The sequence below is a fragment of the Paramisgurnus dabryanus genome, chromosome 15 (assembly GCF_030506205.2).
Source record: "Paramisgurnus dabryanus chromosome 15, PD_genome_1.1, whole genome shotgun sequence".
Taxonomy (NCBI): domain Eukaryota; kingdom Metazoa; phylum Chordata; class Actinopteri; order Cypriniformes; family Cobitidae; genus Paramisgurnus; species Paramisgurnus dabryanus.
The window spans coordinates 26,785,736-26,800,990 of NC_133351.1; the positions used below are offsets into that span (position 1 = coordinate 26,785,736).

Consider the following 15,255-nt stretch of genomic DNA (forward strand, 5'->3'; position numbering starts at 1 on the left):
GACTTAAGTGCTTAGTTCAATCGTTATCAGGAAACCCAGCCCTGGTTGGCACCACTCCATTTAAAAAAAATCCAGCGTTAAACAAACACACATGCACATCTCTGCTGCTACCCCGAACAAACAAAGTATATCCATTTTTTCTATAATACTGGGCTGTTTGGAAAGCTAAAAAAACTTTTACCTTGTCCTTTACAAACAACAATGCACTTCTCTGGTGACATTGATTTCGTGTCAGCTCTTGGTTTGTTTGTGTGTGCGTGCGCTATTCAGATATAAGGTGCCCATATAAGGACTTCGCTGTACCCCTGGGACTCCTTACACAACAGTTTTAGAAGTTGATAAAAACTTTCCAAAACTTTTAGGAAAGAGGAGTGTGTTTGACTCAGAAATACTCTTAACACACACGCTTTTTTGAACCTTTGCCCATGTTTAGCATGAGGAATCCAACTCTTTGACTGTGTTAATAGTTCAGAATGCATGAAATACAGTTAGATGCCCCCCTTACGCAATTTCAACTTATTTTTTAACTCTGGTCAATATTTAAAATAGAAAGTTGAAATGATTTGTGAATCCAATTTGATCGTACATTTAAGCTTTTACAGTGCCAGTGATATCACAACTAAGGGGTATGTTATGAAACTATATAAACTGTTTCATAACATAACATGATAAAAACGAATTTAGCAGAATTCGACAGATCTTGTGTGGCATTTGTGGCCTCACAACAAATAAAGAAGTTTTATTCCATACATTTACATACAAGTCAGACACTTTAATCCAAAGTGACTTACAAATGAACGGGAGGTTTAGAGTCCACTACAAAGTGACAAAACCATTCTGAAAGAATAAATTATACATCAATATGCATTGTCTGAAAGATAACAGCTTTTACCTTTTCAAAAAGAGCATGTTTTATTTAAATTACTATCAAAATGAATATGACTAAGGTTTCTAGGTTTTTAAAACCTTTGATGCATGACTTCAGACTGTTTTTTAACAGACACATTTAATCATTCAGGTTGTGTTATATCTAAACCACTATAGGGTGGTTTCCCAGACAGGGCTTATCATAGTCCCAGACTAAAATACATGTTTGAGCTGCTTTCATTTAAAAACACATTGTCCTGTTCATGCATCATAGGTTTAAAGCATGTTTAAATAGATTATAGACCCCAAGAAAACAGAACAGTACATGAATAATGCTTAGCTCTTAATATTCTAAAATTGAAAATACATCAGTATTGTTAATCACTGGTCTTCGAGTCTATTGTTCAAATGCTGTTTTCCTGTTTTCTTAATGTAGTTGATCAGGTAAGTATGGACCTGTCACTAAATCAGAGTATTTAAAGGATCTGTCAGTACAGAGAAATGCACACAGCTCAGAGTCTCTCGTCTTCACTCCCAGCTGATGATGATGATGATGAAGAAGAAGAGGATTTCTAAAATAAAAAGAAGATAAACGTTAGTATCTTTTAATTTTGATCAGGAATATAATAGTTTGTCTGGATATCAGGAAAAAAATTGAGAAGAGGTTTAACAGTAAAAGGAGTAAATGAAACAATAAAAGGAAAATATATAATTTTTTTATTCCTGAGTATAATGTAGTTTATTGTATTTGCTTAAAACGTTTTCTAAATCAGAATAAGTCGTGCTGGATAGCCGTACTGACCCTTGAACGTGGTGGACTGGGAAGTTTTTCTGTCTCTGTTTCCTGTTGCTGTTCTTCCCTCTCTTCCTCTTGTACAGCGGCTGGTGTTGGGATATCAGAGATGGGCTCTACATTTAGCAGCTGAGGGGTGATGGCTGGTGTTGGGATATCAGCGATGGGCTCTACATTTAGCAGCTGAGGGGTGATGGGGATCCCTTGAGCTTTTAGATGGTCATAGGCTTCCTTTCCAGCCAATAGTAGGACCAGCGTGTCACCGCTTTTACGGATAAGGTTCACGACCTCCTCATGTGTGCTGGTTTCCACATTCACTCCATTCACCTCCACAACAATATCCTCATCCTCCACTCCGGCCTTATCTGCTGCTCCACCTTTCACCACCTGACGGACCCATCACGGGAATAGTACACCAACAAATGAGCTGTCATGCTTTTAGTTCAAATTTGACATTTTATTATTTTTATGAGGTAAAAATCTCAGTCATTATATAGAAAAATTTATTTGTTCCCAGGGGCGGCGTTTGCATATAGCATTCAGACAAAACACCAGAAATCAACAGCTATAATGAAGCTCATGAAAAATAATGTTAAATATTTTCAGTAGAACATATTTGAACATTGGTACATCACTAATATGGATAATTTACGCGTGTGCTCGACTTCATGCTATAATAAAGGAACCGACATGTGGATGACATCAACGTGCCGCGAGAGCGGTTTGAAAGCAAACTCTTCCGATGATTTCTCGCCTCACCCTCGCGGTACTTTGATGTCATCAGCCTGTCATTCTTGCAGCGCAGCTTGAATTGTGCAGGAGGTTTCATGATGACCGCTGTTGTTATAATCTTTATTTTCGCAAGTAAACTCCTTTTTTTGTTTTAACATTCAAACAGACTCACGGTTCTCCCCCACACTCGCGCATTGCATATTGCACATTATTCCAGAAGTAAATTGATTTGTTCTCTGTGGATAAATAAACATGTTCTCTTACACTGGGAAATTAGCGCAGTCGAAGTGAATTGTATTAATTATTTGCGCGCGTTTTTGAATATGGCGACTTGTGGAATAAAAACTGCACGACGACAAAAGGTAAGACTTGTTTTTGGATTTAGCCCTGTTTTACTAAGAGTTTATGTACGAAGAATTTTTGCCATATAGGTTTTCGTGAAACGCTGCCACTATATATTCCTTAAAAAGTCTCAATAAGTCAATAGGTTCTGATGACACAATTTTGTTTAGATACACTACTACTTTTACATCAAACACTGATGCTACAAACAGATCTAGACAAACGCAGTTTTAAATGTCAGTGTAGGGCACTTCAAAGACAATATTTCTGAGACTCCACCTCTTTGATGTACTGTCCATCCAATCCCTGGATGCCATTGAGATGGAAGCCAAATCCAGCAGGAGTTTTCTCCAGTCTGCACAGTTTAGGTTTGTGGTCCATCTCTGCTGGGACGGGTATAGGAACTGCTGGGACGGGTGTGGCAGCCGCTGGTACGGGTGTAGGAGTTGCTGGGATGGGTATAGGTACTGCTGGTGCTGGAGTTGGAGCGGGTGTGGATTCAGACTCTGAATAGCTGGGCACAGATGCTCTCATTTCCTCCCAGTAAAGGAGTGGAGAAGCACCACCCTATGCAATACAAAAAAAAATAAATAATATTTTTTTACTTTAATTGTTTGTCTGTTCCAAGGATACATTACAGAATTATACAAATTGTAGATATGTTAGGTGTACAATAAAAAGTATGAATACACAATATTTGTGAGCATAATTTAATTTGGTTAAATGACAACAAACATGCATATATTATAGTATGTACACAATACAAAAAAAAAAAAAAAAACAAGCTGGGTTATTTCAAGATATGGTTGGGTTAAAGCAACACTATGTAGTTTTTTTTACCTTTAAATAATGTCTCTAAAATTATTTCAGTGATAGAACAACTTTTAACTGGACAAATTGTACTGTTGCTGCAATCCGAGCAGCCTCCTAGCTGCTACAAGCACACTCTGAAAGTGGCGGTGGAGGGTAGGAAACAGAGCCCCGCCCCTCCACCTGCCTGCAGAAGAGTGTCTGATACCAGGCACTGTTGCGCTTTTCAACCTCGTGGGGGAGCTGTAAGTCATTTTTACATGAAAACTACATAGTGTTGCTTTAAATAAGGTCACCAAATGGTTGGGTTTGTTCATTTTTTTGCCCAAACATGGGTTGAAGAGTGCACTAAAATATTGTTATAGTTAAAATGTAACCATGTAGTACTATTAGTAATAAGAAAATCTTGTAGGGAATAAGTACAGGTTATGACAGTTGAAACCACTTGAGACTCACCAGTTTGTACATTTTGTCTGTTTCAGCATCTATCACAAGGAGGCAGCAGTTGCTTCCTTGTTGACGTATTTTATCCACCACCTGCTCATGTGTGCACTGTTGTATTTCATCTCCATTCACAGCCACTAGTCGGTCTGCCTCCTTAAGTCCTGCTTTCTCGGCTGGGCTGCCTTTGTCAATTTCTCCAATGTAATGACCTGAGGTATAAGTTCAGAGATACAAACATATGTTACAATACTGAATGTTAAACTGTTTGAATGATTTAAACCTTTGCAGACGTTTACAGAGACTTGATGATTTTATTATTATTATCATTGCTTACATTATATATCTAATTTAACATACACATTTTAAACCTATTTATGTAGAAATATATAATTACATGTCTAACATACCTCACAACATGTTTTTCAAGTGACATATCTGAAGTCTTTACATTTTCCTTTAAAATGTTAATGTTACCTGTAACAGGCATATTAGTCCTGTTTTCACAGAAAAGTATGTTATTATTCTTCAAATTCATTTTATTTAGCGTTTAATAATGAATAATATAATACACACTATGTTAGTGAGATCAGTTCCTGTTCCTTTCAAGTCTTACAGATTTATTTATGTCAGTTTACTATGATTAAAGCCACAATATGTAGATTTTCACCACTAGAGGGCGCAAAAGGTGAAGCTTTAAAGGTACAGTATGATTTTTTACAAGGGGCAACTTTCCGATCTCTATCGTGAAGCCAACACGGAAGTGACATAAACTGCAATTTATCAACTGGCTGCTATAAGACTGGCTCCAAAAGGGAGTTAATCCCATAGACCCCCCATGTTCAATCCAATTTATTTACATAGCTTTGTTTAATTGTTTCAAAGCAGCTTTACATTAAAAAAGTAGGAAAAAACAGAAAAATCGGTGGACAACATAAGAAAAATGTTAAAATGGCCAATTTTACAGCAGAAATAAATGTGTTTAATGCCTGGTACAAAAGTGTTTTTGGTATATATCTAATATTGCCCTTCATGACAACTGTAAAAAGTGTTTCTGTGCCTTAGTAGATTTAACAAAAATAAATTGAGTAAACTGTATTAAAATTTTTTAATTCTTGTTTTTTAATCAAAATATGAGTTAAAATAAAATAAAAATTGAAATAAATTGATTAATTCTAAATGAACACATTATTGAGTAAATTCAACTTAATTTTATTATTAGAATCGATTTAAATTTGTAAAAAAGAAATTAACTTAATAATTTTGTGTTAAAACTACATGAATTATTTTAGTAAACACAACTAACTAGGCAGTGGACTTGCAGTTCCCAGCATGCTTTGCATGGGACTGCATTTGGAGAGTGAAATTTGAATTGAAACTTTTTTTGTTTTGTTTTTAACTAAAAAGAAAGACTTGTTAGTGTTTAATGTTCATTTATCTTCGATATTTGAAAGAGTTTCCGTTTCTTCTTTGAGTTTTGTAGTTACCATTGTTCAGAAGACTGGTGCTTGTGCATGGACTGCATACTGAAGTATGTCGCGCTTTACAGCTGCAGTAGGTTTATCTAACTGAGAAATACTAGTACAATAAGTTAACTCAACTCAATTTTATTGCATTCATATTAAGTAATGTTAGTGTGTTCAATATACTTAAAAAAGGTTGCAAGTTGACTCAACCTAAAACTTTCCATGCAGTCACTTGCCTCACTTTTTATAAGTTAGATCTAGGTATTACTTTTTACAGGGGTATTTTTTGTAACTCATCTGTTTAAATTATATTAAGCCTTAAAGGAATAGTCAATTTTCTTAAAAGAAAAATCCAGGTAATTTTCTCACCACCATGTCATCCAAAATGTTGATGTCTGTCTTTGTTCAGTCGAGAAGAAATTATGTTTTTTGAGGAAAACATTGCAGGATTTTTCTCATTTTAATGGACTTTAATAGAGCCCAACACTTAATACTTAACTCAACACTTAACAGTTTTTTTCAACAGAGTTTCAAAGGACTATAAATGATCCCAAACGAGGCATAAGGGTCTTATCTAGCGAAACGATTGTCATTTTTGACAAGAAAATAAAAAATATGCACTTTTAAACCACAACTTCTCGTCATGTAGATCCGGTCGTGATGCACCAGCCGACCCCACGCAATACGTCATGACGTCAAGAGGTCACAGAGGACGAACGCGAAACTCCGCCCCAGTGTTTACAAGTGTGTTGAAAGAGGACCGTTCCTACGTTGTTGTATGTCAACTGATACTAATTAATGTCTTTGTGTCAGTTTATTGTTTACAATGGTCCGCAAATGTGCGTTTTATATATGTAACACGTGACCTCCCTACGTCACTACGCATTTACGTTAGGTCGCGCTGGACCGGACCTAGACGAAAAGTTTAAAAGAGTTCAAAAGAGCATATTTTTTATTTTTCTTGTCAAAAATGACAATCGTTTTGCTAGATAAGACCCTTATGCCTCGTTTGGGATCGTTTAGAGTCCTTTGAAACTCTGTTGGAAAAAACGGTTAAGTGTTGAGTTAAGAATTGAGTGTTGAGCTCTATTAAAGTTCATTAAAATGAGAAAAATCCTGCAATGTTTTCCTCAAAAAACATAATTTCTTCTGGACTGAACAAAGAAAGACATCAACATTTTGGATGACATGGTGGTGAGTAAATTATCTGGATTTTTCTTTTAAGAAAATGGAATATTCCTTAAAGGTTCTGCATAATTAAGGGCGTCGCCCTTGATATTGCTGTCACTAGAGTCAAGCTAGGCAGGAGTGGTTTCAGCAACCAGCCACCTCAGCTTCACCCACATCCCACCTCTTTACCCATTTTTGGTTATTCGAGACTGATGAGCAGTGACTCGATGCTAAGATGTCGACGACAGGCCACGCCAACTATTGCTGTCAAAAATGAAGTGATCAGTGTTGGGCATGTTACTTTAAAAAATAATTAGTCTTAGTTACTTTTCACAAATAGTAACTGAGTTAACTATTTTAACTTTGACCATAGTTTTATAGTACAACGCACACTGCCATTAGCAGCACAGCACAACACTGCGTGTTAGATACTGTATAGTATAACCGCCACTTAAGCATTTGTCCACTCATGTTGCCACATTTTCTACAACCGAAAACTGAGGATAGCACAGATATTAAGTCACTAAAAGGCCGACAATTACAAGGGAGACAACCAACGAGCTATTCTCTTGGGAGAACAGGAATTTCTCTTGGGATAACTTTTGGGATAACAGAAGTACAAAATTGGATTAAAATATCACACTCTGTAAGATTTTTCATCTTACACATTGTGGCTTTAAAGCACTCAAATGAAAACACTAATATATTACATATTTTTATTCTTCAGTGAGTGGACTATGGGACTATTGATATATTTATGTATTTCCTGATAAGTATAAGATATATAATATATTTTTACATTTGTTTAGATCTCTTCATACCCTAAAAAGTTCAGCACATACTGGTAAAAATGTGGTATTAAGCACTGAAATGCTAATCATCTTTTAAATGACAGCATTATGGAGCCATTTCAGTACATAGATAACCTTTGCATATCATTCTAAAGTGTCATGAAAATTCCTTCGTGAAAGACTATCACCACATTGTCAATTATTCATTAGACATGAAGACAAGCATTGCTTTAAAACTATAATAAACTTGTAATATCAGTTGTTAGGCAGAATCATGCTAGACTGTAACACCATTGGTCAACTGACTCCAGGATGCATTTTTTTAGGACCCAGGAACTGAAGTGACAATCTTGTACTATTTTCTCTGTGATCACCCTTCAGAGAGCTTTCAAGTTAACCAACTCTATATCAACTGGACCATAACTTTTGTTCACAATGCGCTAAAAACTAACATTTTTCAAGGTTGTTTCAGCTACCGCACATGTGCACATGATGGCAAACACCTCATGCGACTCTGTACAAATCTTCTTCCACAGAGAAGCATCAGTCTTTATTGATTGATGATTGGTTTCTTTTCACTGGAAGAGCGGCTATATTGGAAATGCATTTCGATGTCCCCTATATAGTAACAGCAGTGCCCAGTCTTGTTATGTTCAATAACTCAATATCCAGCATCCACTTACCTGCACGATTAGGCTCTGCCTTCAGCATAAAACCATAACCATCTTCTCTCTTCACCATGTCTGCAATACGTGGCTTATGCGGGAGGTGCCTGACTGTTGCATTAGCCACACCTGCCAGAATACTTTTGTTTTTAAAGTATTTATCAGTGTCATCGTCCACCAGCAGAAGCATAATATTATTTCCAGCTGCCTTCAGCTACCAAAGAGAAAATTAAGTTTATTATATATTTGTAGCAATACAGGGCAAATCTTATGGAATTGGTTATAAAATGAAATTTCCTGATGTGGTTAAATATAAAAAGCTGTTACAAACTTTTTGCACAACTACATCATGTTTGGCACTTTCAACATTTTCGCCGTTTATCTGCACCAAACGGTCGCCCGTCTTCACGCCAGCCTGATCGGCCACTCCTCCAGAGATCACATCTGTCATGAATGTGCCAGGATTGCCTGAGAGATGAACAGGTTAGATTAAATATTTCAAATTAGAATCTCATACAATTTACCAAATGCAAGGGTTAAGTCTGCCTACCTTTGACAGATCGTAGGGAGAAACCAAAACCACTGCTGGATTTTTGCAGGTAACAGAGTTTGGCTTTAGGACCTGGTGTTGACACTCCATTCATAGTGGGCTGATTCTGAGCAGTGGAGGACTGAGGTTCGGCAAGGTTCACTCCGTTAGCTTTGGCCTGCTTGTATGCCTCTTCTCCAATAACATGAAACGTGACAGTCATTCCACTTTTTTTCACCATTTCTGCAACCTGGCCGAACAAAATGAGTGCAGCACATTTATATTTAGACTGGCAGAAAAAAATCACCCCAAGCTGGAGTGGGTCATTTGGGAAGTAAACTTAAAAAGGTCTTAATATGTACCATTTAGGTATACATTTTGTACCATTATGCACCTTTAAGGTACCTTAAAAGCTCTTTAGAGGCAAAGGTGTACTTTTAAAAGGGTACCACCCCCAGTGATACAAAGGGACCATATTTTTCTGACAGTGTAACCATTTTTAGTGATATTTAGCACCTACATAGCACCACTGTAAAACCAAAAGTGATGATAAAGCATAGTACCACTTATGGTTCAACAAAGCACAATATCAGAGGCGTCATGCCCATTCAAAATGAAGGGGTACGTGCCTCTTCGGATTTTTGCATGCAACCTCAAAATCAGTGAAGCATCTTTCATCTGTTTAATAGGCAAAAAGCGGCAAGTTTTGCACTTCACTTTGAGATTTTCGCTGTTTTATTCACATGTATTATTATATGAATTACAAATCCAGATGCAACAGAACAGCGCTGGTGCCATCATTGTGCATAGTCGCGGACACGTTGCTACTGGTGCATTTTTTTTCTGATCAAATTACAAAGCCATCACAAATCCTCACAACTCTTTCAAAATGCAGCAGCTACCGCAATGTTCAGTTTAATTTGTGTACAAAGATATTAGTTCAGAGTCCATTTTCTAATGTTTATATCTAGATTCAACCCTAGAGGGGCCACGGAATCACATCTGCTTTGACTCTGAGGTCAAAATATGATGCAAAAATGTGTTCATCTAATAATTTTATATAAATATATTATAATATAGGCTAGTTTTTTTTTAAATAAACAAAATACTGCATTACATTAAGATCTAATTATGTTGCATCAAGGGTTTCTTTTTATTCCCTGTTTTTAAAGTGTTGATCATTACAGCCAAGTACAGACGTGACTGACGAGTGCATAAATGTAACGTTTAAATGAGTTGTCGATGTGAAAGTGTATTTTTCCCCTCCGTTTTTCATTATTTTGTAAAATAGCAATTAAATTAACTTCTAAATGCTTCTTACATTTTTCGTCTGTGTCCATGAGAACATGGCATATAAAAAGGTTTTAATGTATTCTATTAATGGACGTTAATAATTATGATTACATTATGAAGTATGCACACTGTTCTCACTTAAAAAAAGGTAGGTTATTTTTAGCACTAAAAAATGTTTCCCCTACAGTATGATTATAAGCCAGTGAAACACTTTTAGTGTTATTTAGTACCATTATTTTAGAGTGTGCTATTTTAAATTTGAATATGCAGTGCTTACTACAGTCACTTTAGGTACAGATGTCCCTACTTCTAGTTAAAAGAGCTAATCGTTAATTACTATAGACTGACAATCAGTGATGGGGGTAATGCATTACGAGTAACGCGCATTACGTAATAATATTACTTTTCTGAAGTAACGAGTAAAGTAACACATTACTTTATAAATGTACACATTAATATTTGACTTACTTTTTTAAAGAAGTAATGCGAGTTACTTTTCAGTTTAATTAATTCAATAAAAAAAAATTACTGAATTAAACTGAACATATTAATGTAGAATTACGCACTCTGTGCGCATGAGCGGGAACAGTTTGGGTCAGAAACGAAGATGGAAGGCCAGAGCTTGACATTTTTGCGATCATAAAAAAACACCTGCAAAGGCCTGAAAGAGATCAAGCCTCAGCCAAGTAAGAAAAGTAACTTAAAAGTAACTTAAAAGTAACTTAAAAGTAACGTAAGCATTACTTTCCATGAAAAGTAACTAAGTAACACAATTAGTTACTTTTTTGGGGAGTAACTTAATGTTTTGATGCATTACTTTTAAAAGTAACTTTCCACAACACTGCTGACACTACTGAAGAGACCGATGACTGACCACAAAAACAGTCATAAGCAGCACAGATATATTTGTAGCAATAGCCAAAAATATACTGTATGGGTCAAAATTATTGTTCTTTTTATGCCAAAAATCATTATATTAAGTAATGATCATGTTCCATGAAGATATTTGGTAAATTTCCTACTGTAAATATACATTATATTCATTTGGCAACTTTAAAGACGATTTTCACAAAATCTTTATTTTTTGCATCCTCAGATTCCAGATTTTCAAATAGTTTGGCCAAATATTGCCATAACAAACCATCCTTAATTGGAAAGCTTATATATTCAGCTTTCAGATGATGTATGAATCTCAATTTTTTTTATTACCTTTATGGTTTTGTGGTCCAGAGTCACATATTGTATGAGCTGAGCTTTAAAAACTGAATTTATGGTTTGGTTGATGTCAGATTTAAAGTGCACTTATTTCATTGCTAAAAAAAAATTATTTTGTGTATTTAGTATATTACAATGTGTTCTCGTGGTTTATGGTTCAAAATACACATACTGTACATTTTTGTATCTCCAGATTTCACTTTCTTCCTGAAACATAGAGATTTTGTACAAAACGAATAGATTTGAAAAGCGCTGGGTCCCTGATTGGCCAGCTAAACTGTACATTATGTTTGGCCTGAATACCTCTGACATCAGCTGTATATGTGGCGCTCCTTACCATGTTTGAAAGATTCGTTCACTTTGCAATGCTAACAGGAGTAAACTTACAGGCTGTGAGTCTGAAGCGGGTGGAATTATGATAATGTCGGTCTTGTTGCCTACAAACCGTGTGTTTGTTGTAGTCCAAGAAAAGAGATTTACTTTGGAGACGATTACTTGCGTCATCCTTTACTTTGGGGTTTGTACCTTTTGCCAGTGTGGATTTTTGGTGTAAACTTTACCACCAAGATTTTGGATAAAACCAACTTTTAATAAAAAACAAAACAAAACATGGACAACATTTGAGACTAAGTTAAAATGAATAGAAAGGTCTGTCATACCTGGCTGTGCTCAACATTGTCCACAAATGTGCCGTTGACTCTGATTATGCGGTCTCCATCTTTCAACCCGGCAAGTTCGGCAGCACCGCCCATCTCCAGGGATCGAATCAGGTGACCCTCCTCTCCTTGCTCAACTCTGAGGTAGAAGCCATAGCTTTGTCCCTCACGCTTGGTAAGAGTAATGATGCGTGGTTTAGTCCAAGCCATATTTCTATTGGGAAACATCCATAGGCTGTTAACTTCATGCTTAGGAACATGTAATTATATGCTTTTAATCACATTCAGTGTGTTATCTTATCATATATGCAATAATCATACTTCATCATTATATACAAGGAATGTAATGATAACAGTTGCTAATAATGAATGAGTAAATCTTTATGAAGTATAATGACTTAACGTCTCAGTACTGTATTTTATAATAACAAGATGTTTAACGTTAAATCTTTATAAATGTTTTACGAAGTAGACACTGGAAGTGGAGCAGTGCTGACATGTCCTGGTTGACGTGATAATGTAATCTTAAGATCTGAAATGGAGCAGATAAGTGAGGTAATATAAAATTACCAAAGGCCACTGAATCAGCAGTATGTGTTAGGGTGCACTTGAGGCGGAGTCAATACAAAATAGCATTTACAATCTGTTTTACTTGCGTAAGGCGACATTTTTATGAGTAAAATGGGATATTTGCAAAAAATAAAGATCTGTATAGTGGACTTTATCCATTAGGAACTGATTGGGTTGTGATGTTGTCTATATAGGGCAGATGATCGAAGGGCAGAGGTTAATCCGGAAAAAAAAGTTTCAGAGGTGAAGAAAGTTATAAAATGTAACAAAACTGTAATGAAGTATTAAAAAACTAAAATAGCTTTCAAAATAAAATGGCTTTTTAAAGGGATAGTTCACCAAAAAATTAAAACTCTGTCATTATTTACTCACCCTCATGTTGTTAGGAAGATATTTTGAGGAATGTTGTAACCAAATCAGAGGCCCCAATGACTTCCATAGTAGGAATAAATAATACCATTGGTGTTTAGAATTGGTTTGGTTTATACAGGTTTGTAACAACATGAGTGTGAGTAAATGTTGGCAAGTCAGTATTTCGTGTGACCTCTCTTAAACACATCTTGAACTCTTCTGAGGAGTCCTGAAGGCCGGAGTAGTCGGATTTTAGGATTTCATTTTATTTAGGTTTAAGAGCTCGAATTTGACTTTAAGAGCTCAAACTTGACTTGACACTTAAGTTTATCCGTTTTTTTTTATACTGCAAACACATTTCCTGTATTTTCTTCTTGTATTATAATACTCTAATAATAATAATATTTTAATATTAATTCTGAGAAATAATTATTTTGCAAATATACCATATAACATTAGCATTATACCACTGCAACAACAACACATCTATCACATTATAGGCTTTGATTGGATCAAAGTACAGCTTTTATTGAGGAGTGTCAAACATTATACTGGAATCCACATCACAGGACGAAGAACAACATACCATGTTCGGCAAACAATGACTAGAGCAAAGACAAGGGTTTAAAGATATATACATGATAATAATGAAAATAATAAGAGACGGGACGATACAACTACTATGCGATAAAGTTACAAAAGTTGTCACTGGGACGGTACCCTTACAAATGATCCTAATATGTACTTTTTAAGGGGGGGGGGAGTTAAATGGTAAGAACCGCCCCAGTGACAGCATTAGTACCTTTATTTCTGAGAGCACTTTAAAGGAAAGACCGTACAATATTATAGATCTGACATATAACAGCAAGAGAGTCTGACTGCATGATAATTAAATGTTTATATTAATGTATGATAGCTTTAAATTGTTCATACCCTGTATGTGTTTTTATGGACGCGAACCATGAAACACTTACGAAACAGCGGTGAAGGTTCACGCACTCAGGATTTTAAAATATTGCCTACAGCGCTGGTTCATTACGATTAATGTTTGACCAGGTGAAAACACAAGCATCCAGAACAAATTCATGCACCATAGATGGCATATCAATTACATAAGAGCTCACACATCAGCTGCGAGCTCAAGCACACTTCTCACACCTGAGTGCTCCATCGACTGCTCTATGGACCGCTAATGCTTTCATATTATCAGACTGTAGCCAAATAACCTTTTTTTGCTGCTTAATAATCAATGGTTGTCAGTTATTGTTTCTTATCTGTCCTTTATCTATATGCAGTTTGAAAAAAAAAAATGTTCTATTTTCTGAGAGGCCACGTGATTAAATTCCTGTACGTGATTGCAAGCACATCTCATGGATGAAAGACATTTCCTAAACTCATTCTTCCACCTATTCTAAACTTTTCAATGTAAGTGTGCCGTATTCATCAGACATTCAGCAAATGCATCAGATTCTATTCTATAGTTTCTATTTTTTCAAATAAAAGTGCAAAAAAACACATTTATGCAGATAAACACTTTTAAACTCTGTTCTAGATTTCTAATATTGGCAAAATTATACTGTTACCTTGTACTGAATAAAAGTGGTTGTCACTCACCAGTTGCAGTGCCCTCAGTGTCCCAGCATAATAAAGGCAGCTGTCTGCGTCTGCTCAGGTGTTATCTAGCAGGTGTAAGTATGTGTGAAGGACTTTGACACGCCAAAGGTTGATCTAAAAAGTGAGTTATTTAACCATGTCTCGTGGCTGGACATTTCTCTGTATGAGTAACAATACACTACCTTAAAAAAAACATTACATGAAAAAAAAATATATATTACATTTATATTTTAATGGCACTACTTCCTGAACTTCAGCCAGCTCCTTGTTTACTGTCTGCCATTATTGGACAAACTGATTAATCCAGGTGTGTCTGATTATTGTGACTACTGAGGTCAGGCACACCTGGATTAATCAGTTTGTCCAATAATGGAAGACAGGAAACAAGGAGCTGGCTGAAGTTCAGGAAGTAGTGCAGCTGGGCATAAATCCTATTATCATGTTGTGGGGACCTATTGTTTTGGCCTTTGTTTGACATTTTGCGTCTCCAGTGCTTCTATCAACCTAGAAAATGTGAAAAAGAACAACCCAGAATCGTAGTTTTGGTAAACCATTCTTTACAAGCACATGAAAAAATAGGTTGTTGAAATTTGGCTCTCCTTATGATGTCATAAGGAGCTCTTATTATAATAATACCACCCATTAATCTGCACTATCCAACCACAGCACTGCCATTTAGTGCAGAGAAAAGCACAATTGAGTTTTAATTGCATCAAACCACCATTATTGTTATCAGTGTTTGAATTTCATCAGCTCATTTGCATGTTGAAGGACACACCCAGACGGCACATTTTTGCACAGACCTACAAAGTGGCAATTTTAACATGCTATTTATCTTAAAAAGGTAATGGGCCATGGCCCCATTAAGTTATACAAAGTATTGCTGTTGGTTAGTAGCCTTATTTTTTTAGGTTTAATGACACAGAATTCATGATAAATTTATGTATTTT

The 15,255-nt window shown here is 35.9% G+C and overlaps 1 protein-coding gene across 1 annotated transcript; it reads right to left on the bottom strand.

Annotated features, from left to right (window-relative positions):
* Positions 1 to 448: 448 nt before the first annotated feature.
* Positions 449 to 14,346, bottom strand: pdzk1 (PDZ domain containing 1). The gene is made up of 9 exons (XM_065292926.2): positions 14,306 to 14,346; positions 11,774 to 11,984; positions 8,628 to 8,856; positions 8,409 to 8,545; positions 8,096 to 8,291; positions 4,001 to 4,197; positions 3,014 to 3,301; positions 1,670 to 2,047; positions 449 to 1,439 (listed from the first exon to the last, which is right to left on the bottom strand). The coding sequence occupies exons 2-9, from the start codon at positions 11,978 to 11,980 to the stop codon at positions 1,380 to 1,382; spliced, it is 1,692 nt and encodes a 563-aa protein (XP_065148998.1). The 5' UTR covers positions 11,981 to 11,984; positions 14,306 to 14,346; the 3' UTR covers positions 449 to 1,379.
* Positions 14,347 to 15,255: the final 909 nt, after the last annotated feature.

Coding starts and splice junctions, on each gene's coding strand:
- pdzk1 (XM_065292926.2), bottom strand. CDS start 11,980: ATGGCTTGGACTAAACCACGCATCATTACTCTTACCAAGCGTGAGGGA. Junction 8,546..8,627: donor CTCCCTACGATCTGTCAAAG/GTAGGCAGACTT, acceptor TTCATCTCTCAG/GCAATCCTGGCACATTCATG. Junction 4,198..8,095: donor GGCAGAGCCTAATCGTGCAG/GTAAGTGGATGC, acceptor CTTATACCTCAG/GTCATTACATTGGAGAAATT.